The sequence below is a fragment of the Denticeps clupeoides genome, chromosome 10, assembly GCF_900700375.1.
Source record: "Denticeps clupeoides chromosome 10, fDenClu1.1, whole genome shotgun sequence".
NCBI lineage: Eukaryota > Metazoa > Chordata > Actinopteri > Clupeiformes > Denticipitidae > Denticeps > Denticeps clupeoides.
The window spans coordinates 14,263,961-14,290,625 of record NC_041716.1 but is presented as its reverse complement, the minus strand read 5'-3'; the positions used below and the strand labels follow the sequence as shown (position 1 = coordinate 14,290,625).

Sequence of the window (26,665 nt, the reverse complement as noted above, 5' to 3'; positions counted from 1 at the left end):
TGAAGGTAGGGTTACAGCCGTGGTCCGGACTACAAGTTCGTTTATTCAAAGTATCACGGTCCCCTGTCGCTCTGGCATTTGAAAGCCTTTCAAAACAAAGGGAAAACCACCCTTTACAGGTTTCTTTTATCTCAACCACGAGGTGGCAGAGACTAACTTTATGCAAAATTAGAGACAAGCTGCAAAGATTCAAAATGTGATGTTCACACAAATGAGTGACCAGAAATGTAGATAGACGATCGCATTTTATTACAAAAGGATGGAAAACTGCTAAACACATTCTTTCATGCTCCTCCATAAAGACTCGTTTAACACTACCTTAAAAAGAGCAGAAAAAGGTTCCATTTTTTATTATTTCTTCCCAATGTTGTAAGACAAGTTATACAGTGTCAAGGACACTTGGTCAAAGAGAACTCAACTGATGACATGAACATGTAAAAATGCCCAGAGATCTGGCCAGACGTACTCACAGTTTTCAGTAAGCTGAGTGCACAAAAGCCAAACACCAGCCCTTTAAATACATACAGGTATATACAGCAAATCCATATGCAGCCAGAGACCACACCAACGAAAGTCCCTTTTATTCTGCCCATGCCTGCACCATACACACACCAGTAACAGTGAAAAGATAAAAAAAACACCAAGTAACTGAAAGTAATTAAATGTCGAGCAGAAATATGGTTTAGAAATTTAGAAGAAGCAGCCACTACTCACTGGTAATTGTGTGATGAAGTAAATGTGTGTGTGTCTGTGTGTGTGTGTGTGTGTGTGTGTGTGTGTGTGTGTGTGTGTGTGTCACACACACAGAGGCATAATAAGCAGAAGGGTTGGTGTTTTAAACATAAAATCACATAATCTGCCATAACATCCAATTACAATAATTGTTTAATTCAAATATCTAAAACTTCAATTCCAGCTCAAACTTCAGCTCCAAACTGAAGTATTGACTGTATAATTGAAGAAATTGGATGTTTCTGTATTCTTTCTTGATTGATTGTAAGTAATATTCTAACCATTTAAGATTCTGGCTTTCTGATTTTACCAAACAAAAAAAAAACATACATGTAACGAACATATCATATATGACCTTCTATAATATTAAACAAATATTAGATGTTAGTGTTACGTAAAAAGCATAATTCATGTTCTTTTACTCCTATTATATTTAGCATAAGGCTTAACATATTTCTAGTGTTAGAATATAAATTGTCACCATAAACATGGGTGTTATGTAGTACATTAAAATAAGGAGGCTATAAGCTGGTAAACAAAAATAAACAAATGTAAATTAATTTGGCTTAATTGATTTCTAATATAAGTTTGTGTGTATTTATAACATTAACACAGAGGTCTGCAGCAGATAATAAATGAAGACGACTGCATCCCGCACAGAGACAGGTCTACAAAATTATACATAAGGCAGTAGAAAGAGGAATATTATAGGCACGTGAAGGTCTGGATGCAATCTGCCCCAAAAGCATAGGCATAATTCTGAATAACAGCAAAAATATTGGACGTATAAAGACAAAATATGGCTAGCCAAACAACACAAGTCAGTAGTTAGGAAATAAGGCGAGCGTATTGCATAGTTCTCAGTACACAGTGTGTGTGTGCGTGTGTGTGTTTTTTCTGTGTCCACAGCTCAACTGGAGCTGTACCAGAGAAAGACCCGGCTGCACACTCCAGATACCCCACGGGTGCTATATCCCCAGCGTGGCTTTTGTCAAGACCTTAAAGTGACATGATTGTCCTGATGTTTAGTTTAGCTTTCTGCATTACTGCTAGTGATCAGTAGTGAGCTGAATGGTAGACACACTCTTGCGTCAGTGTTGACTGCGGGATTACTGCACATATCGAGGGGTTAACAGGCCAGTGTACTGAGGTTTCTCTTTTTTCATGACTGCTGTAATCATCTGTGTTTGACTGGCACACATGAGTAGAAATCCCATTTCTTGTGAACTGGTGAACAGTATTAATGGTGTTTATCTCTTTGGCATTGGAGCTGATAAACCGCCCTATAAAGGTGGATTTATGTGTGTGTGTGTGTGTGTGTAGTTGAGCCGGGGCAATGCGCATGGAGAGGCCACGGCTGGAGTGCTGTAAGCTGGTGGAAGAGGAAAGTTCACCATTCCCTCAGGAAAAGCTGGTTAAAGCACCAAGACCTTCGTTAGGACAGTCATTCAGTCGCTACATGGAAATTATCAGCTGCTTCCCTCATCGGTCTGCGTCTCAGAGCCGTCCTCCAGCTCTTCCTTCTTTTCATCTCTTTCTTCCTCTTTCTCTCGCTCCTTTTGTGCCTCCCTCTCTCCGTCTCTCTCCAGCTCATCCAAGATCTCATCTGTGTTTCCCGAGTCGCTGCTGGCCACTGAGCTGAAGGATGGAGAATTCCTGTAATGAGAAAAAAGTGAGCTATTCAACCACTCCAGCTGATCCAGAATGCTGCAGCACGACTTGTTTTCAATCTTTTCAAATTCTCCCTCACCACTCCACTGCTGTGTTCCCTCCACTGGCTTCCTATAGCTGCCCGCATCAGATTCCAAATACTGATGTCAGCAGCCTCCTACCTCAGATCTTTCATCACTTCTCACCCTGCACTTCCATCTCAGCAAACCTCCAGCACTGCTCGACTTGTGGTAGTAGCCTAGTGGGTAAGACACTCACCTGTGAACCAGGAGACCCAGGTTCAAATCCCACTTACTACCATTGTGTCCCTCAGCAAGACACTTAAGTTGCTCCAGGGAGACTGTCCCTGTAAATACTGATTGTAAGTCACTCTGGATATGTGCGATAAATGCTGTAAATGTAAATCTCTCAAGGTACTAGGAAAGCATTCATCTAGACTCTTCTCTGTCTTCAGACGCAAGCAAACCCAAAAACCTTCCTGTTAGCAAATATGAATATTTATTAAAAAAAAAAAAGGTTGGGTCCTGAGTTATTAAGATAATGGTAGTAACAGATCTGTCCCTTGTGAACTCAGGTCCCTAGTAAACCAAATGAGGGATTTCTGTGATGGATATTTTAAAGCAGTAAGTCGCTCATCTGCCAAATGATGTTAATCATTTGGAGGAGCTATATAGGACATAGCATGTTGGTCTACGTTAGAGAATGTAAGATTCACTACTTCTTTTGAGATGTCTGCTGATGACATGTGAACCAACAAGAAACAAGAGGTGTGTAATAAATGAACATAAGTGAATAGTCTGGAATGAGGAAGTAGGGTATGTGAGAGGTGTCAATCATGCCCAATGGCATATAAAATGATAAAAAATGAAAAAAAAAACTACCTTAAAAATCATTAAATTATGGATTATTTAAATGAGGCAACTTTTTGTTAATATTGGATGAAAAATGACAGAATTACAAAGGAACAAAAATGATTACTCTGTGTATAGTTTTGTAGTTATTTAGTAGCATTAGTACATTTTTAAAAAAGATAAAAAACTTGTACATTGGCAGAGGTCCCTGATATTCTTGATACACCCCTGACAGGGTGTGTAACCTCCTGTTTTATCTACCTGTGTGTGGTCGCTTCAGGTGTTACCAAGATTTTCAGTAAAAAATGTTAAGTAATGCTTTTTGAATTCTAAGCACATATTTTATTGTTGGTTTTAAATGACAGGATATAAAAATGAACAGATAATTTATAGGTGGTTTTGAATATGAAACTGGAAAGCACACCTATCCTTGTTTCCAGACCCCCGGATGAGCCTTCTGCAGGTCTCCATTTGCACATCCAGCCCCCTCTTCATACTGCACATCTCCATGTATTCATGCAGGTGTCTGTTCATGTCATTCTTCGCTGTGGCCAACTCCATCTGGAGTGAAAAAAAGAAAGTTAAACCAGAGCAGTCATATCACACATCCCTTTAGGCATGCTTCTCACCTCGATCTGGCCAATTGTCTCCTGGTACTCCTTCTCCCTGTTCCTAAACACTGACTCAGTTTCATCTATTAGGCTCCCCAGACTGCAGTCATGAGCTGCCTGAAACCAAAACAGTAAAACAGAAAACCACTTCAGTGAGGAGCAACTATAACACATACTTGTACATATAAGCTCTACATAGAATGAAGACGTTTTGGTCCTAATACAGAATTAATTTACAGATGTCAGATAAGTGATAGATAAAGTTAATTATTAGTCATTAATTAGTCATCTGTACAGAATACTGATCAACAGAAGTATTGATGGACAAATAATGGCTGTTGTATACATATCTCTGGTAGCTGAATGCTCTATACTACCAAATTGGGTTGTGTAAGGGGTGGTATTATAGTATTGGAGTATTATAGATCTGTAACAGTAAAAGCCTCTATACACTATTACATACAAGAGTGGAAAAATATGCTACATTTTCACAGATGCTAATGTTATAGAACAGTGCTCCTATAAACTCACTGAGTCTTGGCTGTCTCCAGGACACTCTGTTGTGACAGCAACAGCAGCGGGTGTTGTGTTGAGGCCAGTGAAGTCCTCCCACAGGAGGAGCGTCTGCTCGGTCTCCTCCCATGCTAGGCTGTCACAGTCATCCTCAAAGTCAAACGCTTCCCTCCTGGCAAAGACCAAGTAAGCTGTTAGCATTAACATGAGAGGTTATGCACACATGAGGTAAACGTGGGGCAATGAATCCAGTTTACTGCACTACATATTGCTAACCATTAGATGGCACTGCAGTAAAACAAAGAAACCTGGTTGTTATGATCCGGTCCAGCAGGGGTTACTCCGGGTCCGGAGTTTCTTTTTTGTCTTTTGCAATGTTCTCTGATCGTGTTCACCTGTGTATAATTATATGAGTGTATAAAGCTGCCCTGTTGTGTCTGGTCATTGTGTGGTGATGTTTCCCCTGTCCTGTGTATTATGTATTAAACCCCTGTCCTGTGACGTCGTGCGTATGCGTCCTCCTTCCTTGCCATGTCCAGCCAGCGTGACACTGGTACCAATCCAGACAATTTTGAGTTGATAATGATGTCTAATAATGACTGGAATAATGCAGGAATATTGAAGGGTGCTATAACCATGACTACATATCCATAAATGATTTGATCAATAAAAACTTGTTTTGGGACAGTATTGGCCTTGAGGATAAGGAAGTGGACTCGTAACTAAAGGGTTGTGGGATCAAATCCCGAACAGTCAAGGTGCCGTTCCCACACACTGCTCCCGGGGAGCCTTTCATGGCTGACCACTGTATGCTGTGCTTTCACTTTTCTGTCTGATGTGACTGTGAGATGATGAGCGGTACTCACAACTGGTTCAGCATGCGCTTCATCTCATCCGTTATGTTGAGTGACCCGCCCACCTCCTCTTCCTCCTGCGTTAATGGAACCTCTGGTTCGGCCTCATCCTCGTCGGGCCTGCACTCTTTCTTTTTGCACACTGCTGGCGGCTATGGCATAAGCGAAATAAGCAAGGGCTTGGTAAAACAATTACACTAAAGTAGTAACTGATTACACTGTTTAGTTACTACGGGGTGGTAGTAGCACTCGCCTATGAACCAGAAGACCCAGGTTCAAATCCCACTTACTACCATTGTGTCCCTGATCAAGACATTTAACCTTAAGTTGCTCTAGGGTTAGTGACTTACTGATTGTAAGTCACTCTGGATAAGGACGTCTGATAAATGCTCTAAATGTAAATGTAAGTAGATAAATTATCTATTCAGAATACTTTTTACGAATACATATAAAAGATGTTAAAATATGTGTTTAACAATGCATCTGGATTTCGCCATGGGGATGTAGGAAGACGTAGGAAAGAGATGCTCCCATTCATTTAAAAAATAATAAAAAATTATAATTTATCATTTCCCCCTATTCTACAACAAACCTGTAATAGAACTGACACTACATGCTTCTTGAGCAGTTTCACTGTAATGACCACCACCCATTCAAGCGTACGATGGCCGCAAAAAAACACTAAATCTGGCAAAAAGCAGGACTAGCCATCAGGCCTAAATATGCCGGCTATCGCTATGCTCATGGAACAATACAGAAGCCCAGCTGGCATCCATATTGTGGAAGATTACGCCCCAGAGGTCCTAAATCAGCAAGTTGAATATAGGGACGTTATGACGAGACTGTATAAGCCGGGACTGAAATCATCTTTGCTCTACCCAGCATGACTCCACGTCACACTTCCAGGCAGCATGAGAAAATGGCTAAAAGAGGCGTGGAGATTCGTATCCGATCACAGCATATCAGTTTGACTGAGAACGAGTCTCTGTTTACCTTTGTTTACCCTGATTGCGCTCATATACGTATTTTGGACGTGTTTAAGATAAATTGCTCTCAAATAATTTCTGATTGTGCCTATAGTTAGGTGAGTGAGTTTAATGCTCATAACACTGCTGCAATATGCAATATGTGAATGTTAATCAGAAACAACTTATAATCTTGGAGCTAGAATTCGAATGTGGATCAGCCAGGATGTTGAAACGTGCTGTAGAGAGCTTGCTGCTGTTTTTTAGTTTACATGCTGGGGAGGGGGTGGGATTGTTAAGGCTGGCAAACTTTGTCTATTTGGAAATGTTTAGAACTTATTCTCTTTTACATTCTATTTTTTTACATTTTAATTTATCGGTCCTTGTCCTCACATATATGATGTTTCCTAAAGATTATTGGTGGTTACATAAATGTGTTGGAATGTTAAAGGTTTAAATCACTCCATAATGAGGAGAAGGCAGTGATTGGGTGACACTGAGTGTCTCCAGGGGGGGACTGTCCCTGTAACTACTGACCGTAAGTCAGTCTGGATAAGGGCGTCTGATAAATGCTGTAAATGTAAATGTACCGGTTCTGTAATCAGAAGGTTGCCGGTTAAAATCCCGATCTGCCAAGGTGCCCCTGAGGTGCCACTGAGCACAGCACGATTCCCACACACTGCCCCCCGGTTGCCTGTCATGGCTGCCCACTGCTCACCAAGGGTGATAATTAAAAGCAGGGTACAAATTTAGTTGTGTGCACTGTGTGCTGTGCTGCAGTGTTTCACAATGACAATCACTTCACTTTCACTATTATTTTTATTCAAGAGACAGTTCTTGGCTGAAGTTCCAAATTCATAATTTGGGGTGTCTATCTTATTTGGTTAAAATATTCCTTTTCAGTGTCATAGTGTCATTTCAGATATTAATAGACAATATGTGGTGGTGTTTGGAAAACTATACAATTCTAAAGAGATCATTTTCACATGTACATCATACTTACTCTAGGATTGATTATTTGTTTTAACCTCATGGACTCCTTCAGGTAAATATAAGGCCATTACAATCTCAGATCATGCTCCTGCTGTGTTCTCTGACCTTGCCTGATATCCCTCACCCTAACAGGCGATGGCGCCTTAACTCAACTCTGTTGTCTGATAACACCTTTCTATATTTCCTAAAGGAGCAAAAAAAGTTTTCCTCTCCACAGGTGGAGCCTCTAAGGTGTTGGCCAACTGCCTAAATGGCGCAGAGACAAAACATATTTCCAAAATTAGAATGTCATTAGATAGTCATTACATTAAATTACTCCAAAATAAATTAAACATTTAAAATGTTATTTCCTTAATTTATACAACTCTGAATAAGAGTACATTGACAGAGGAATTTTTGTACTATCTCGACGACTAGAAAATATCATGCCTATTATTATATCTGAAGACCAAACCGGATTCATTAAAAAACGCCACTGATACTTTAATATTTGCTGTCTAATGGAATATATAAGGCTTTTGTCTATTTATTCGCGACCCTTAAAAAATTACATTTTGGATTGCATTTTCTCACACAGGTTAGGCTACAATATTCATGCCCCACTGGTGCGATTCTTACAAACTTTCGCAACATTTTTAACTCCATCGAGGTACACGTCAGGGCTGTCCTTTGGGTCCATTTCTTTTTGATTTGCCAACAGAACCCCTGGCTGTGGTGCTTCGCAGGCACGTGATGTTGAAGCCATTCAGAGGATGGGAGTCAAGCACCGGGTAGCTCTCTATGCTGATGACTTGCTGCTTTACATATCGAAACCACTGTCCTCAATACCAACCTTGCCATCAGTACTCACTTCATTTGGCAGATTCTCAGGGTACAAGTTAAATCTAAATAAAAGTGAACTGCTCCCATTGGGGGAAGGGCCACTTCCCTTCTAAAATAGCTGATGCTATTCTTCTATCTTGCTTCACCTATCTTGGCATAACAATCACTTAGAAGCACACATCCCTATTCAAAGAAAATCTTTTACCCATTTCACACAAAACAATATCTGGCGCTATGGTCCCAACCCTCAATATGTTATTAGTGAGTCGTATCTATTCAGTTAAAATCAATATCCTTCCTAAATGTATATATTTATTTCAGTCTATTCCAATTTGAATCCCAAAGTGCTTTTTTGATCTACTGAACGCAACCATCTCTTTGTATATCTGGAATGGCAAATGGCCTTGGTTAAACAAAGCCCAACTTCAGAAATCTAAGGCAAATGGTGGTTTGGCACTTCCAAACTTTCAATAATATTACTAGGCTGCCAGTATGTGTAGTTTAGTATTCTGGTTCCAGTCCTCCAATTTGGGTATCAGTGGAATTTAACTGCACAAGGACCTGTTTTCATTCCTGCATTACTTGGACCATATCTCCCTCTCCTGTTGTACAGATCGATTACCAACCCTGTAGTTGAGAATATGGGCCCAAATGAGAAAGCATTTCGGTTTGCAGAATTTTTCTTTAGTAAGCCCAATTACACCAAATCGTACTTCCACCCGTCTCTTTCAGATCCAGTGTTTACTGACTTGGCACAGGGAGCAATAGTGTGATTTAAAGATCTTTTCACTGATCTTTTCAGCTTTGCATCCTTTGCTCAACGCTCCGTGAAGTTTAACCTTTCAAACACTCACTTTTTCAGGTATTTACAGATACGACACTTCCTCCAATCTAAGATACCTAATCTCTCGGATGTGCCATAGTCTACTGTTTCCAACTGTTTACCAAGGCTATACTCGATTCATAAGGGTTTAATATCGATCATCTATGATACCCTAACTGGCTTAAAATAACTTTCACGTATTTATCCAAACATATCCTCTTGTGAGGATTGGAGGAAGCATCTGTTATACATATATACTGGTCATGCTTACATATTGAAATATACTGGAGATATATTTTCCATACATTGTCTGTAATTCCCAAACAGGATATACAACCATACCCTTTGAATGCTCTCTTTGGTATTGTTGGAGAAGGTAGTGACCCACCCACCATGATGCAATGATTGAGAAATTTGATCTCAAGATTAAGCCTTGAAAAAAATTGCTACTCCCACAATAAATCATGTAAGAAATTCCATAAAATATTGTTCCTTGTTCCTGTTCTGATCTCTATGTTACCGTTTACTCACCTGCCCCTGGACGCCTCTATGGACTGATTTGATCTCTCTTACAGACCTGCTTCAAAATAGACACTAAACCCAAATGCCCCCACGCAACGTGTCCTCTATCATGGTACAGTCGCTGTCTAATGTTCTCCTAGAGAGATAATGTCGTATGTACTATGGTTCTATTGTACTGGCTGTGAATTTACTTCAGAGATGACTGTACCTTGCTCTGCTCCATGCCGGCTCTGACTGGGCTCACATGAAACATCTTGGTCTGCTGCGCCACATCACACAACTTTGCTGTTATGTCAATACGTCTGCAGATGTCCATGTCCACCTTCATGGCTTTCTCCTGTATTTTGGTGTCTAAATCTGACATTTGCTGAAAACAAAATAAAGACCCATAATAAATAACTACTGTGTCTAAATTGTATGTTATTGATATCAATATGCAGTTCATGTAAGTAGTTTTATGTAATATGAAAAGTGGTAGATTCCCACATGTACACTACTAATCGAAAGTTTGGATGCACCTACAGTCGGTACAGAAAGAATTCAGACCCCCTTAAAATTTTCACTCTTTGTTATATTGCAGCCATTTGACAAAATTGTTTAAGTTCCTCATTAATGTACACACAGCACCCAAAGTCCAAAGAATTCAGACCCTTTGCTGTGACCCTCATATATTTAACTTGGGTGCTGTCCCATTTCTTCTGATCGTCCTTGAGATGGTTCTACACCTTCATTTGAGTCTAGCTGTATTTGATTATACTGATTGGACATGATTAGGAAAGCCACACCCCCGTCTATATAAGAACCTACAGCTCACGATGCAGGTCAGCGCAAACTAGAATCATGAGGTCAAAGGAACTGCCTGAAGCGGCCAGAGACTGAATTGTGGCAAGGCACAGATCTGGAAAAGGTTTTAAAAAAATTCTGCTGCACTTAAGGTTCCTAAGAGCACAGTGGCCTCCATAATCCTTAAATGGAAGACGTTTGGGACGAACAGAACCCTTCCTAGAGCTGGCCTTCCGGCCAAACTGAGCCTTTGAAAGAGAGGTAAAGATGATCCCAAAGATCACTGTGGCTGAGCTCCAGAGACGCAGTTGGGAGATGGGGGAAAGTTGTAGAAAGTCAACCATCACCGCAGGCCTCCACCAGTCGGGGCTTTATGGCAGAGTGGCCCAATGCTAAAACACCTGAAGGACTCCACGATTGTGAGAATAAGCTTCTCTGGTTTGATGAGACCAAGAAAGAACTTTCTGGATTTAATTCTAAGCAGTATGTGTGGAATAAACCAGGCACTGCTCATCATATGTCCAGTAGTGAAGCATGGTGGTGGCAGCATCATGATGTGGGGTGTTTTGCACCTGCAGGGACAGAACGACTGATTGCAATTGAGGGAAAGGTGAATGAGGCCAAGTATCCTGGATGAAAACCTTCTCAAGAGTGCTCAGGACCTTAGACTGGGACGAAGGTTTATCTTCCAACAAGATAACGACCCTAAGCACACAGCTAAAATAACAAAGGAGTGGCTTCACAACAACTCCGTGACTGTTCTTGAATGGCCCAGCCAGAGCCCTGACTTCAACCCAATTCAGCATCTCTGGAGAGAACTAAAATGCTGTCCACCAACATTTACCATCCAACCTGCCAGAACTGGAGAGGATCTGCAAATGATCCCCATTTGTGACAAACTTGTTGCATCTCCCCAAAAAGACTCAAAAAGAGCTTCTACTAAATACTGAGCAAAGGGTCTGAATACTTAGGACCAAGTGATATTTCAGTCTGTCAATATGGGGTGCTGTGTGCACATTAATGAGGAAAAATTAATTTGCTTAAATGAATTTAGCAAATGGCTGCAATATAACAAAGAGTAAAACAATTAAGGAGGTCTGAATTCTTTCTTTACCCACTGTACTCTGTGGCAGATATGGAGACAAAGAAACTTTGTATTTTTGTAACAGGAGAATGTTTTTCCACTGGTAGTGTACTATAAATGAAACCCATGTAAAGTAGTGTAATTCTGTAATAAGAATGAACACAATAAAAAGAATGTGCAGGACATTTGATAGTATTTTGAAAAAAAAAAAAAAACGGCAAAAAACAGCGGGCTGCACATCTTACACCTCACAATCCCGCCTTATGTGTGTGGAGGATGCTCTCCACGTGTTGGCACAAGTTTTCTCTGGGTTCTCCGGTTTCTTCCTGCCATCCAAAGGCATGCGTACTAGGTGGATTTGTCTGTAGGTGTGAGTGTGTGAGTGACTGGTGTGTGTAGGAGCCCTGTGGTGGGCTGGATCCCCGCCATGTGTGAATCCCGGCCCTGTGCCCAGTGTCCCAGGATGGGCTCCGGCAGCAGGTCCAAGTGGTTATGGAAAGTGTGCCAGAGAGTCAGTGAATGAGATGACAACAGTATTTGACCAGTTTACCACTGATCAACATATTAAACTAATGGGGCAGTGGTGGCCTAGTGGGTAACACACTCGCTTATGAACCACAAGACTCAGGTTCAAATCCCACAGACTACCATTGTGTCCCTGAGCCTGTCCATGTAAGTACTGCTTGTAAGTCCCTCTGGACTATTACATTAAAGGGCGTCTGATAAATGTAAGGAAGTAAAGGAATGTAAATGTAAGGAAGCGGCCCCATAATCAGAAGGTTGCCGGTTCGAATCCTGACCTGCCAAGGTACCACTGAGCAAAGTACTGTCCCCACACCTGTCATGGCTGCCCACTGCTCACTAACGGTGACAGTTAAAGCAAAGGACACATTTCGTTGTGTCGCCAAGTGCTGTGCCTCCTAAATGTTCTTGGCTTTTATAATCCGCAGTGCGAAACAGACACTTCAGCCAATGTCAGATGGATGACAGTAGGTCAAATGCACAACAGGTCGAGGGACAACAGAGCAACAGCTCTTCTGCCAGATGGCTAGGACTCAGAAATTGGATCCAGCAACGGGCTGAAACGCAGCCAGTGAATTGAGTCTCTGTGTCCCTCCAGCAGCTCCTCATTCACTCAGAGCCATAAAGTTGTGGAAAACACAGCCGCAGTAAATTTCTGATGCTGGCAGACAGATGAGTCCACCAACAGAGAGACAGAACAATGCACATCTGTAGAGCACAGATAGGTGTTTTCTCCTTCGTGTTCTATGTCAGTATAGTTGAAATGACTTTTTGATGCACTTGTTTGCAGACGACTCACATCAGACATGAGACTCCTGAAGACAACCAGCTCAGTCTTCAGTTTTTCCACTTTGTCCTTCAGCTCTACCTGGACAACCTCTGACTCCTGCGCTTTCTGTGTGGAAAAAAAAAAGCCCATGACACTCATTCCTCGACATACAGAACAATTCCATCAGTCTCAACTGAAAGCCAGTAGACATCTGTAGTAAGCAACAGACATTTACCTGTTGTTAGCTGGACAGAACATAATTCTGACATTATGTTAAATTCAATGATTTATTATTTAAATCAGGTTTCTGTTATTTAGAGCAGTATTGGTTTGAAAATGTGGGTAAAGAGTTTGTTTCCACTATTCATGGATTCAGGGTGGAAGCAGTGAACATGCTAGATTTAACAACAAGTCCTGGTCCTGGCGCTGGTCCTGATGCTCCCAGCACCATCGTATAGAGCCTGGAAGGAAGTTTGTTTGAAATAGGGTGGTAGTTTGAATAAGGGTGGTAGTTTGAATAAGGGTGGTAGTAGCCTAGTGGGTATAATACTCGCCTATGAACCAGAAGACCCGGGTTCGAATCCCACTTACTAACATTGTGTCCCTGAGCAAGACACTTAACCCTAAGTTGCTCCAGAGGGGGACTGTCCCTGTAACTACTGATTGTAAGTTGCTCTGGATAAGGGCATCTGATAAATGCTGTAAATGTAAATGTAAATATAAAACAAAACATACTGCAAACAAAACAACTAATTCCCATGATTCACTACTTGTTCTCTTGTGTGCGCATGAGATCCCTCAATTTTTTTTGTTATCCATAGGATAAAGACTAATACATTAAAGGATAGATAGTAGTATTTACGGACACAATGATGATGCATTACTTCATTTTGGGTGTAAAAGGTTACATTTCATCTATGGTTTTAAATATTTTTTTATGCTTTTCTTGTGATTTTCAAATTTTCAACAACAATGGTTTTAAATATTTTTTGAGAGATAAGTGACAAGTCAATCCATGCAGCAAATATCTGTAAATTACAGGTATAGAGTTTGAACTGCTCATGCACTGCTGGACTAAAACAGCCACAGTAAAATCTAATGACTAGTACAGGTCCAAATACTGACAGGCTAAGAACAGTGTTTGTGTTTTTGCCTGCCAACACATGCAGAGAGCACCATACAGGGCTGGGCAGGATCGATGCAAATAACACTTAAATTCAATTTGCCTCCAGCATTCATTGTCAAGTGTTCCTTATTTTATTGGGTTATGTGCATTAGCATGTTGAGATGAGATTACAAAGTAATAAGCTGCTGTGAAGTGTGACGTTTAATAAAAGCGGAACTGATACACTGAACAGATCATGTCAAGCTGTTCTCATAAACTCTAGCAGGAACAACCAATTCTGTCTGAACTGGCAATGAGGCCATGTGCACTACGTAAGGGATAATGGGGTGTGCACGTGAGGTTTAAACATACAACTCAGAAGTAAATAACAACCTGGAGCAATGCAAATGTGTTCACATACACTGCTCAAAAAAATAAATGGAACACTGAAACAACACAATGTAACTCCATGTCAATCACACTGTCCACTTAGGAAGCAACACGGATTGACAATCAATTTCACATGCTGTTGTACAAATGGAATAGACAACAGGTGGAAATTATATGCAATTAGCACGACATCCCCAATAAAGGCGTGGTCCTGCAGGTGGTGACCACAGACCACTTCTCAGTTCTTTCTGGCTGAAGTTTTGGTCACCTTTGAATGTCTACAACCCACACAAGTGGCTCAGGTAGTGCAGCTCATCCAGGATGGCACATCAATGTGAGCTGTCACAAGAAGGTTAGCTGTGTCTGTCAGTGTAGTGTCCAGATCATGGAGGCGCAACCAGGAAACAGGCTGGTACATCAGGAGACAAGGAGGGCAACAACCCAGCAGCAGGATCGCTACATCCACCTTTGTGCAGAGCCCTGCAAAATGACCTCCAGCAGGCCACACATGTGCATGTGACTGCTCAAACGGTCAGAAACAGACTCCATGATGGTGTTATGAGGGCCCGACGTCCACATGCGGTGTTTGTGCTTACAGCCCAACACCATGCAGCATGTTTGGCATTTGCCAGAGAACAACAAAATTGGCAAATTCACCACTGGTGCCCTGTGCTCTTCACAGATAAAAGCAGGTTCACACTGAGAACATGTGACAGTGACCGGAGATGCTGTGGAGAACGTTCTGCTGCCTGCAACATCCTCCAGCATGACCGGTTTGGCAGTGGGTCAGTAATGGTGTGGGATGGCATTACTTTGGGGGACTGCACAGCCCTCCATGTGCTCGCCAGAAGTAGCCTGACTGCCATTAGGTACTGAGATGAGATCCTCAGACACCTTGTGAGACCATATGCTGGTGTGGTTGGCCCTGGGTTCCTCCAAATGCAAGACAATACTAGACCTCATGTGCCTGGAGTTTGTCAACAGTTCCTGCAAGACGAAGGCGTTTATGCTATGGACTGGCCTGCCCGTTCCCCATTTTATTATTTTGAGACGTGTACTTGTCTCTGCCATTATTTCTCTCTCAATATAATTAATAAATGTACAACAACACAATCAGTAGATGGCAACACATTTCATATTTTATGTGTTTTAATTGGCCGTGTATAAAGGAGTCACACATCCTCTCACCTCCTAAAGAGAAGCACACTAGATGTACTGGCGACTCTATAGAGGCCATAGGTAAGAGCTTGTGTACGAACAGTGTGTGTGCCCTGCCCAGGATGTGCACAATGTCCCAGTCGGGACATTATGGACGGTTATTTAAAATGAGCTTGGGTTCTGTCAGAATAAAATGGGTGTCTGATTAACTTCATCATATGAGCCAATCAGCACGAACCTATGAATAGAGTGTTGCATGTACAGACCATCCTCTGCATTTTCTGCAGTTTTGCTGACAGGGACGTCAAGAGCAAATTTTGACTCTATTGCAGCTTCCGGTGTGACTTGAGGTAACTGGGATAAAATGAAATTTGATATTCCAGACCCAAGCTGCCTGCTCTTTTAGCACATTGCTTTGTTTCAGAGACTAGCTTGCTAAAGACAGAAATGTGAACCAATCAAATCAGTCAATCACAATCAAGCATTCAACCATGCCAACGTGAGCCACTGAGCAAGAGAGTAAGAAGGTAAATACTCTGGCTGTATCTCTGGGAGTACTGAGGAAGTGATGAAGTCTCACCTCCTGCAGCGTTTCCACCATGGACTCCAGCTGCGTTCGTCTGGACAATTCTTCCTCCCATCTGCAAACACACAAAAAACAAAAACAGATCACAACTAACTTCCATTTGTTGCACAAACTCTTTATTGGAGACTCTGGTCCAGAAGGAAGTTGCTAATTCGACAACTTCAACTACTAAAGAATGTGTGTACTGCAGAAAAGTTTGCATAAACTCTAAGACAATATAAAAAGAAAAAACAAATCTTTTCTACTGCAAATGAGCTCAACACTCTCGGTCACCATGGTAGTGTAAGCGCCAAGTAAACTATGGCAGCGGAAGACAAGCACCTCGTTACTGGATTAGTTCATTAAGTCACTTTCTTTGTTCCTCACTGTCAAGTTAAAGGTCATTATCAGAGCGCTGTCGTCAGAGGGGATCTTTACTCTCGAGTTCGCCATCATCGCTTAGGTCTCCATGACAATCGTGACGTCACTTCCTGCGACGTGCCACTTCCCCTCCGGGGTGGAAGTCATCATCATGGCAGTGGAGCAGCTGCAGTAAACAGTGTGTGTGTGTGTTTGTGTGTGGAGGCCTTGAGATCGGAAGTGTAAATCCTCAGTCCACTCAGCAAGCGGGAAAGAGGTACAGTGGCAGGCCATCGCCGTCAGAATGATATACTACCGGTTACGATGCCAGAAATGCAGCAGCATTTCTCTAAAACCACGGTCAGCCTGCAGAGCTGAGCAGCCCTGAAGTCTCTCGCTCAAATTAACCCCGTGTTCGGTATACAATGTAAAGTTAAGTATTCTGCTTCTGCCCTACCGCAGACACTGGTTATATAGAGTCTGTAAATACTGTATGTTATATAAATATAATGAAATAATATTTATATTTAAATAATTCTGCAATTTATGAAGGATAATTTGGGGTTGGGCGGCAACATGGTCCCTGGGTGACTTGGACTCGTCTGCTGATGGACAGTGTGCTAACATACTGACAGAAAGGGGTGTAAATCGACCGAAATGAGGAAGTAGAGTGCATGAAGGCGTCAGGAGATACATAATTTAATTACCCAAAAATTGTAATTCTGGCAGGGAGCAGTTAAGTGACATACCAAAATGGTACAGCAGCATGTGAGCACTGTGCCTCGCCCCTCTGACCATTTTCATGGCTTAGCAGTGCCTCCTGTGTGAAATAGTTCTGTGATGAATTGTCCCCACAGATGAGTCTTGGATGAGCGCAATCCAACAACAGATCAGTCATGTGTTTAGGACACGCCGCAAACACGCAGCGACCCGCTTAGCGTCAGGCTTGTTCCCACACAAACCACAAAGCATCCAAATGAAGCATTCTGCCATCGGGTTAAAAAAAACAATTTCATAATGAACGAAGAGGAATAAACTGTATGCAGTGGAAATCATCTCAATATGTAAACATGAATATGAAAATATGAAAGAGTAAATGTCAGACAAAGAACAGTAGCAGGTAATACAGGCGAGATATTTCCCCAGATGTTGCCATATAACATGCCATGAGGGAGCAAGTTAGTTACACCCATATTTTTCATACCTACAAATTATGATGCAGTTTGTAGATGTTACTTTGTACTTGCTTCCAAGACATTTATTTTTCTCTTGCAGTACACAGCACAGTATTCTACATATTCCTAATAAACTATTCATCAGAATAAGTGAGGAGGGACTGGTGAGGTTAAATACAAACTGATACCACTGCATTCAACATATAAAATGCATATATGTGTTGTTTCTCAGGTAAAACGGAGCCTCACGCTTTAATATGTAGAAATAAGGCCCAAGAAAGAATCACCGGCTGTAAAATATCTGACTGGAAGTGAAAATATGCAATCTGCAGCGTCGCTCTGTTGAGGCAGAAGGTCTGAAGTGGACAAAGGACCCACAGTCTGAAAGAGCAATCAGATCCCTCTGGGGCTGTAAATCTAGAGGACCTGAATCTTCCCACCCAAACCCTGCACCCTCTTCTGCTGCACGAACAGTGGGAGAGTAACAGCAACCTGCTACAAGGCACAATGGCCGAACAGTCGCCGGAGGCAACCTGTAACATAATCCAGATACCACACATAAACGACAAGGAAGATGTTGAGAATGATAATCAAAGGGAAATCTCCCACATCCCTTCCTCTAGATGTGGTTTTAGTCAACCCACACGACCATGTCCACGCTGACAGGATTTGTGAGTGAAACCTGTGTTTCCGCCTGCATTATGGTTGGGTGTTTGGTCGAAGCAGTCGCTCCACATCTCCAGTCTCTAATTTGGGTAAAGATGCTGACAGCCATAGCAACATCGCCACATTTCAACTGCTTCAGATAATTAGCACTGCCGTGAAAGTTACCCAGTAACATTAGCTGTTAGCATTAGCGTGGTGCTATAGCTGTTTATACAAATACAAGTTTAAGTGGGTAATACTGTGTTGAGCTGAAGGTAAGACAACCCCCAAATCTAATTATACATGCAAAAAAGACAAAAGCAAATATTGTATTTTACACAAAAATATATTTTATTCGAAGATAATGGTTGTTTTTGACGATGTATAAAAGAAATCATTAAATCAGGTTCATTTAGCTTTTGACTTTAATCTTCAAATTGTAAAATGTCGCCACTATTTCAGACGTTAAAAAAACTTTATAGTTCAGATGTTGCCAAATATTTTCTTTTACATATATGTTCTGTCTCACTACTCATATTTAACAAGAGCCATAACTATGCATACCAGCGTGCACATCACTCATAACAGATTATAGGCATTTGAAAACTGCCAGTGAGTAAATGCCTCAGTTTATTTAACAAATGTCTGTACAGACATGTATGACAAGAGCACTGAAGGTCTGAAGATCAATGCCCCAGTGTCTGGGTTCGGTGGACATTGAGTCTTAAACTTGACCAGTCAGACTGTTCATTTGGTTTTGGTGGCTATTTATTATGGTCTAGAAATGTGGAGGAGAGCAAATGGATCTGCGACGAGAAAAAAACCTGTTAAGCAGACAACTCATAAACATGAACAGAAAACATGGGTAGTTGAGTCACAGAGTTTATGGCCATTACTTATTTATTAGTTATCTATTCACAGTCAGAAGCTTTTACCTGCTGGCATTAAAACCACCCAGCTATTTCCAAAAAGCTTTTTCAAAATCGTTTGCCCTAGGCTCGCATGGGCTTCCACTATTAGACCAAAAAATATGTATATTAGTTAGTGGTTATATATACATATATATGTATAATAGCAAAGGGATTGGACCATTCTTAAGGCCAATTTGTAGGGTCCTATGATTTCCACAAAACGCAGAAAACGCATCGGAAAATGTAATCTGTTGTACACCCTGGAATTGCATATAATTCGCATTTCTGGCCACTGCAGCCCACAACGCGTATTTCCGGTTGAGGCCGGACTTTCACACACCATCGCAATGCTAACATGTGGTCAGCTCTGGCGAAGAGGCTTTCAGTGACAGAAATCAAGCGGAACAATACCATAACAATTTTTTTATGAATTGGAAGAACAACTCTATTTAAAGAACATATGTGACGACCACTTACAGTCAATAACTCGTATCAGAAACTGAGAAAAGAAGAAAACTAGTGCGAGCCTGTCAGCCAGCAAATCAGCTGATACCAAATGTGAGTTTATCATCATGGTTCCAGTTCATTATGCAAGTGGGCACAACTTTTTTTGTACTTCTGGTTTCTCCAATGTTTATTTATTTAATATGTTTTTTTATGTTGATTTAAAAAATGAAGCACTTTTATTTTACACAAGAATGTGTAATATTGTGAAATAGTTCTTTGCATGAAATGCACATATTATTTACATTTAAATGGTTTACAAAAGCAAAAAAGTAAATGCCCAAGCACTTGAAGCACTGTTGAAGAGTGATTAAACCGGGTTGCTGTCTCCCCGCCTGATCTTGCTCCCTCTAGTGGGCTGGAGGTGGTACGTTGGCTGTGACAATACCCCATAAGTACCCATATTTACCCATCTGAGGAGCAATCAGATCCCTCTGGGGCTGTAAATCTAGAGGACCTGAATCTTCCCACCCAAACCCTGCACCCTCTTCTGCTGCACAAGCAGTCGGAGAACAGATACCTGCTACACGGCACAATGGCGGCACAATCAAAGAATGATAATCAAAGGGAACCCTCCCACATCCCTTCCTCTAGATGTGGTTTTAGCCAAGTCACACGACCCTGTCCACGCTGACAGGATTTGGGAGGGAAACCCGCGTTTCCGCCTGCATTATGGTTGGGTGTTTGGTCGGAGCAGTCGCTCCACAACTCCAGTCTCTAATTTGGGTAAAGATGCTGACAGCCATAGCAACATCGCCACATTTCAACTGCTTCAGATAATTAGCACTGCCGTGAAAGTTACCCAGTAACATTAGCTGTTAGCATTAGCGTGGTGCTATAGCTGTATATACAAAAAAAAGTTTACATGGGTAATACTGTGTTGATCTGAAGGTAAGACAACCCCCAAATCTAATTATTCATGCAAAAAAGACAAAAGCAAATATTGTATTTTAAACAAAAGTATATTTTATTTGAAGATAATGGTTGTTTTTGACAATGGGGAAATTTGGAAACCATAAGTCCCATATTTACCCATCTGAGGAGATGCATTTATTAGACTGCTGACTGCAAGACATTGATCTCCTGAACACACCTCAATTATTCATTGTACCAGACCGAACCCATCTGCTGGGGCCTTTACTCCCAACATGGTCCACAAGCAGAGAGGGACCAGACATTGGATCAATATATAGACATGTATCACCGCAGTCTCCTGACCAAAAAACGCACACAAACTGACCCTCTCCTTTGTGCCAGTGCTTGACATTCTTCTGAGAAAGGAAACCAACAAAGAACAAAATCACCTTAACCGAAACCACAATGTATATATGCTCTTGTCGCGTGTTCTACGATATCTCTAAGTTCATGAAAAGACAGAATGCTAAAAATATATCAAGGAAGCTTTAAAACCTAATAGCTGAATAAGAAGTACATCAGAGTTGTCATTTGTTGTAGTTCTATAACCTATGAATACACCAATCATACTATACATAGTGTTTAAAACTCCACTAGAACTGAAGGTATGCTATGGTATCTGGTCCCTGGTCCCTCCATGTTTTCCAGTACATCACACAGATAATCCAATGGATTGAGAATTGGAGAATTTGGAGTCAACGCCACAAACTCATTGTGTTACTCAAACCATTTATTTTTTTAGCCCAGAACAAATAAATTAATTATCAAAAGACTAGTTGACTACCCGGATAATAATCACCATGCAGTGACATCTTTTTTAGAGCAGTGACAAGATAACGACATAACGAGGAGATTTATGCATCGCTGCGTTTTCCTGCATGAGGTCTAATATTCCTCTGCTGAGCGTCCCATAACCGGGCAGAGCAGACAGGCTGCAGCAGAGCAGGCATGGCTGGAGGGCTTTAAGTGAAATCAACCATGTGAAAGCTGGTGAAACATGTGACATCGCCAGGAGGCAAGATGCATAAGAACTTCAACAGGGTTTGGCAAGCCCAGAAGCTATATGGGATTATGTGATTATGCACATTCTTCTGGAAGGCTTATCAGTCTCCTTCCCATTTTTCTTAAAACACAAACTAATCCACGACTGGCCAAATGACAGGTCCATCCACTGGGTTAAACACATTTTAATTTATGAAACAAACTCAACGAATGAGAGAGGAACTCTGAACTAAAGTTCACATACTTCCATAATGGAATGATTATGATTCCATAATGGAATGAAAAAGATAAATCTATAGCAATTTTACTCCCACATCATGAATGTGGAATCAGTCATACTAAATAAACACATGGAAGTGCAAATGCTTGTATAACTGCATCATATCCCATCTGTAGCTACTTTTTTGTGGTGCTTGATGCTGTTTGAAAAGTGAAGAAGCGTCCAGAACCAATTTGAATAGGAGGATATTTTATTAGATATTAGCCAGACCAAAACTGAGACAGCAATTTTGATCAAAGAGCAACATAATTTGCATGTTATTTTGGAAAGAGGACAGTCATTCCAAAGACTGTCTCAACATTTCTCTTTACTTTAGAACAGAACTCAGGGCGGTCTGTGGGCTGTGTAGGGACAGGTCTCGTCACAGCCGAATGAAGCCCGCCCGTGAAGATGACCTCAAGCTCTTAGACGCCCAGACACCCAAACCAGATCCTCCACAAAAGACATGAGCTCAGAGCCAGACCTTCCACACAATTGGCAGATGGAGAGAAAACACCTCTCCCACATATCCTGCCCCAGGGAAGACCGTCGACCAGGACCGGGAGTGGAAAAGAGCGAGAGGTCAAATTCCAAACGTGTGTTTTAAACAGCACAAATGCACACACACACACACACACACACACACACACATTGCAGACGGAATGGCTTCAATCAAACCGTTGAGCAACAGAAATGAAAGATATTCCGTGAATTATGGAGAACACATTGCAGATGTCTGTTTATTGTCGGAATTGCAACATCCTGCTATTCAGAGTATAAGAACCCCATCAAAACAAATTATACACTTAATTTAATAAATCTTTAAAACATTAAAAACTTACTGTAATAAATGAGCAATTGCATTAATATTGACATAGAACTTTCATTGTGTGACATTTTTGTTTTATATATTTATTCCATTAGGCAATAACAATAACTACTGAGTTGCATATGTGCAGCTACACCTAATCTTACACCAAAATGTAATCTCGTAATCTTAAAACACACAAGCAAAGAATTTAATGAGCCTGACACATTCTACGCTGATCAGGGAGTGGCACTGTCATAACTCTATGCTTCCTCACATTCACAGCAGGCACGGCACCACCCACTCCCACAGTGCACATGAAGCACACACAGACACACACACGCCCTGCGCAAAAACATGCCAAGCACATACACACTGGCACACGCCCAGTCCACAAACACGCCGCACGCCCCCAGTGCACACAGATGGGCCCGAAAACACACACATGTGATGTTTATCCATGCAGAATTCCCAAAATGCAGCGTGGCCAGGGATGGGAATGTGAGGAGACAGGCCCGTTTTATCCACTGCACTGTGTAATCAGCACTAAACAGCGTGTGTGAAAGAAGACTCTGTAATTCAGCACAGATGCGAATAACAGCAGAACAAGGTTCAAACGGGGCCTGAAGCTCTGATATCGGAAAAGAATGGGCTAGAATGGACTGGTGTCGATGGAGTGGCACCAGAGAGTAACTTTTCACCGTCATTGTAGCCCGAGGTCCGTCTTCATGTGCCTTGTGTGCATTTTAATGCTGCTGATTGGACGTTCCTCCACCCCTCCACATCATAACTAACTGGCTTAGGTCCTTCAAACTCGGTCCTCACAACGGCATAAGGGGTGAACTCACAGTTTCAGACGTAAATGAACCTTTACAGAGACGGTTATGTTCCTAAAAGTGTGACTGGCAAAGCATATCAGGACCAAATGACAATGTGCTCCCCATTCGGTGAACTATGATCAATGTGAGTGGAAGCATAAAAAAAAGCGCTGCACAGTGACATGGTGCTTAGCCTCAAACCTCTAAGGTTGTGAGTTAGAATCTCGGCCCTTACGTGTTGTAGTTTGCATGCTCTCCCCTGTTGGTGTGGGTTTCCTCTATGTTCTCCAGTTTCCTCCCACCGTCCAAAGGAATTTACACTAGGTGGAATGGCACTGTACATGTGTGTGTGTGTGTGTGTGTGTGTGTGTGTGTCTGTGTGTGTGGTAACCCTGAGTAACAGGACTAAGCGGTTTATAAAGCGTATGAGTGAGAAGTACAGAAACAACTCTCGATACCTGAGTTGGGATGACCTCTGACCTTTCACCATGGTAGACGTGAGCACGGTTTCAGTAGTCTACTGCATATGACGGTTTACTTGCTTGTGTTCATTATCTTATCTGTACAATGTAATTAATTAGAACAACCGCTTGCCCCAAGTTTTCATTTTCATTTTGACCTGACAACTAACCACTTGGACAAACAAACACACAACATTTCGATATCGATGCTTTATCTGACCAAGTCCTGCTTCACCCCAGGTCCTGATCTCTACTCTGTTTAATTCATTTCCCACAATGTGTTGTAAATAAGTGAAGAATCAGAGGATATGACCAAACCTGAGCCGCCAGGGAACCAGTGGGAACTCTGGTTTTACTGTGGCAGTGAATCACAGGATGTGAACGAAGCCTTTCAGCTTTTCTTTGTCCTGTGCAACAGCAGAAATTTTACTTTGGAAGAGAACGATGGACAATTTTCAGAAATCAAACCCAATAAAGAGGTGGTTTATAATCAAAAAATGTATAACGGGTCCATGTCCACAAGCCTTCTTTACCAAAGCCGACCTTCTGCTGTAACAGTCATGTACTGTATCATACATTTAGAAGAATTTGCGTACAGTTCGTGCAACTGCTCGTTCCTTTCTTCACCACAAAACCTTCCGTGAATTGCCAGTTGATGCAGAAGGTGAAGAAGGACCAGCAAACCTCGACTCTGTTGTTGAATAAGGGCCTAGACCTTCTCATATTTGTTATGCATCTGAATGCATGCTGACTTGGTGGAACCCACCTTCTCCTGTACTCGTCCCTCTCGCGTTTGACTTTGGCCAGGACGTTGTACAGCGCCCGCAGCTCGGGGGTGATGGTGTCTATCTGGACCCCGACTCCATCCGGGTGCGTCCAGGTCACGCCGGGCCCGTGGAGGGTCTCGCACCGCTCCCCGTGCCTCTTGACGTGCGTGAAGCTCCATATGGTGCCGGGAAGCCGCGGCTGGTGCAGGGGCCCGGCCGCGGGATGGTCCGTCTGGGTGGCCTGGTCCCGGGCGAACAGCGCCCGGTAGCGGGACTGGCGCTGAGCCTCCAGCAGCTGGCTCTCCAGCAGCCGGTTCCTGCGCTCCAACTCGTGCACCTTGGCCAGGAAGCAGCGGAATCGCAGGTTCAGGGTCTTCAGCACATGGATGTTGGAGCCCAGGTCGGTGCGCAGCGCGCCCGTCACCCCCGCCGCCGAGTTCGCGGTGTGTTCCGAGGGCTCGGCGAACGCGAACGAATCCATCCTCAGACTGCTGGACGCCCTGCGCGGACCGGGCTGAGAGCAGCACTGCGGAGGTGTCTCCGCCCTTTTATAAAGCCCATTCTCCTACAGAGGTGCGCGCGAACAGGCGCCAGCTCGTGAAAATGAGACGCGCGTCACGTTGCCATTGTCCCAAAGCCGCTTATTTTAAAACGTCATTCGGGGTTCGCCAGGCGACAAACGCAGCCGCAGCTTCGTCGGTGTCGCCCCGCGTGTGTGTGTGTGTGTGTGTGTGTGTGTGTTAGCCTGCACGCCGGGCAGAGGGGAACTCGAGCGCGGTCGCGGTGTGCGTTCTGACCGGGGCGCAGCTCCGGATGGGAAACCGGCCAGGGTTGCCAGACTTCGCCGAGGGTTGCCAGATTTCAGCCCAGACTGGGCGACATCGTAGTTGCCCCAGAGAAACCGTGTGTGTGTGTGTGTGTGTGTGTGTGTGTGTGTGTGTGTGTGTGTGTGTTAGCCTGCACGCCGGGGAGAGGGGAACTCGAGCGCAGTCACGGTGCGCAGCTCCGGATGGGAAACCGGTCGGGGTTGCCAGGTTTTGCCGAGGGTTGCCAGATTTCAGCCCAGACTGGGCGACATCTTGGTTGCCCCAGAGAAACCGCGGCTGCGTTTGCACGAAAACCTAAGCGGTATTTTGCGAAATGTTAAATTACAAAATTATTTGCTGTTTGACAGAAGTTATTCTGTTAAGACAATTTTAGCATGTCGTGCATCCTGTAAATACACAAAAATGTATTGCATTGCTGTTTTTGCCAAATACGCCTTCGTTAACTAGCCTGTAATTCCACCATAGTGTCACGATGGCTGGACATGGCCAGGAAACAAAACTTTTTTTACAGCAATCCTTCAAAAACAGTCGGTAAAATGTGAATTTCTAATATATAATGGAATATATTATTGAAAGAGAATATCATTTTAAAGTAACATTTCTGAAGACAATGATACTGCTGATGCAAGAACAAGCAAATGACACATGACAAAATAAGTACCAGCAGAGAAAACATTTCTCTGAGAAACAGCTTAAGTCCTGTATATCTGTTTTCGTGTCATGTACCTGTGGAGAAATCCAAGATAAAATTTTATTCCAGTAAAAGCAATGCACATGGGGGAGTATCACATTTACTATTTAAAAAATGTAGGAGTAAAACGTAAAAGTCCTGCTATAATCCTGCAGTTGCGCTTCTTGTCAAAGATACTTGTTTTCATTTGGATTTTAAATTATTTAGATGAATACAGTCGTGGCCAAAAGTTTTGATAACGACACAAGTACAGTTTTTCATAAAGTTTGCTGCTTCAGTGTTTTTATATATTTTGTCAGTTGTATCTGGTGTATTGAAGTATAATTACAAGTCTTTCATAAGTTTCAGAGGCTTTCATTTGCAATTACATCAAGTTTATGCAAAGAGTTCATATTTGCAGTGTTCGGCCCTTTTTTCAAAACCTCTGCAATTCGCCCTGACATGCTGTCGATCAACTTCTGGCCCAAATCCTGACTGATGGCGACCCATTCCTTCATAATCAGTGCTTGGAGTTGGTCAGAATTTGTGTGGGTTTTTTTTTTTTTTTTTTTTTTGTCCTCTTGCCTCTTGAGGTTTGACCACAAATTCTCATTTGGATTAAGTTTCCTGGCCATGGACCCAAACTTGCAATGTTTTTTCAATTTCAAATTTTATTATTCACGTACACAGTCATACATGGTATGATATGCATTGAAATGCTTTTGCGACTAATATTGACCTCAATATTGCAAGTATTCAAGTTAAACAAATATGCAAATGTTGCAAATATAACCAACTATTACAAATGTA

At 42.2% G+C, this 26,665-nt stretch overlaps 1 protein-coding gene across 1 annotated transcript; it reads right to left on the bottom strand.

The window, feature by feature from the left end:
* Window positions 1–226: 226 nt before the first annotated feature.
* iffo2a (intermediate filament family orphan 2a) lies at window positions 227–25,284 on the bottom strand. Its single transcript, XM_028994483.1, has 9 exons — window positions 24,358–25,284; window positions 15,749–15,809; window positions 12,546–12,641; window positions 9,566–9,724; window positions 5,245–5,384; window positions 4,397–4,550; window positions 3,884–3,982; window positions 3,679–3,815; window positions 227–2,388 (listed from the first exon to the last, which is right to left on the bottom strand). The coding sequence occupies exons 1-9, from the start codon at window positions 24,837–24,839 to the stop codon at window positions 2,202–2,204; spliced, it is 1,515 nt and encodes a 504-aa protein (XP_028850316.1). The 5' UTR covers window positions 24,840–25,284; the 3' UTR covers window positions 227–2,201.
* Between the last annotated feature and the right edge of the window lie 1,381 nt (window positions 25,285–26,665).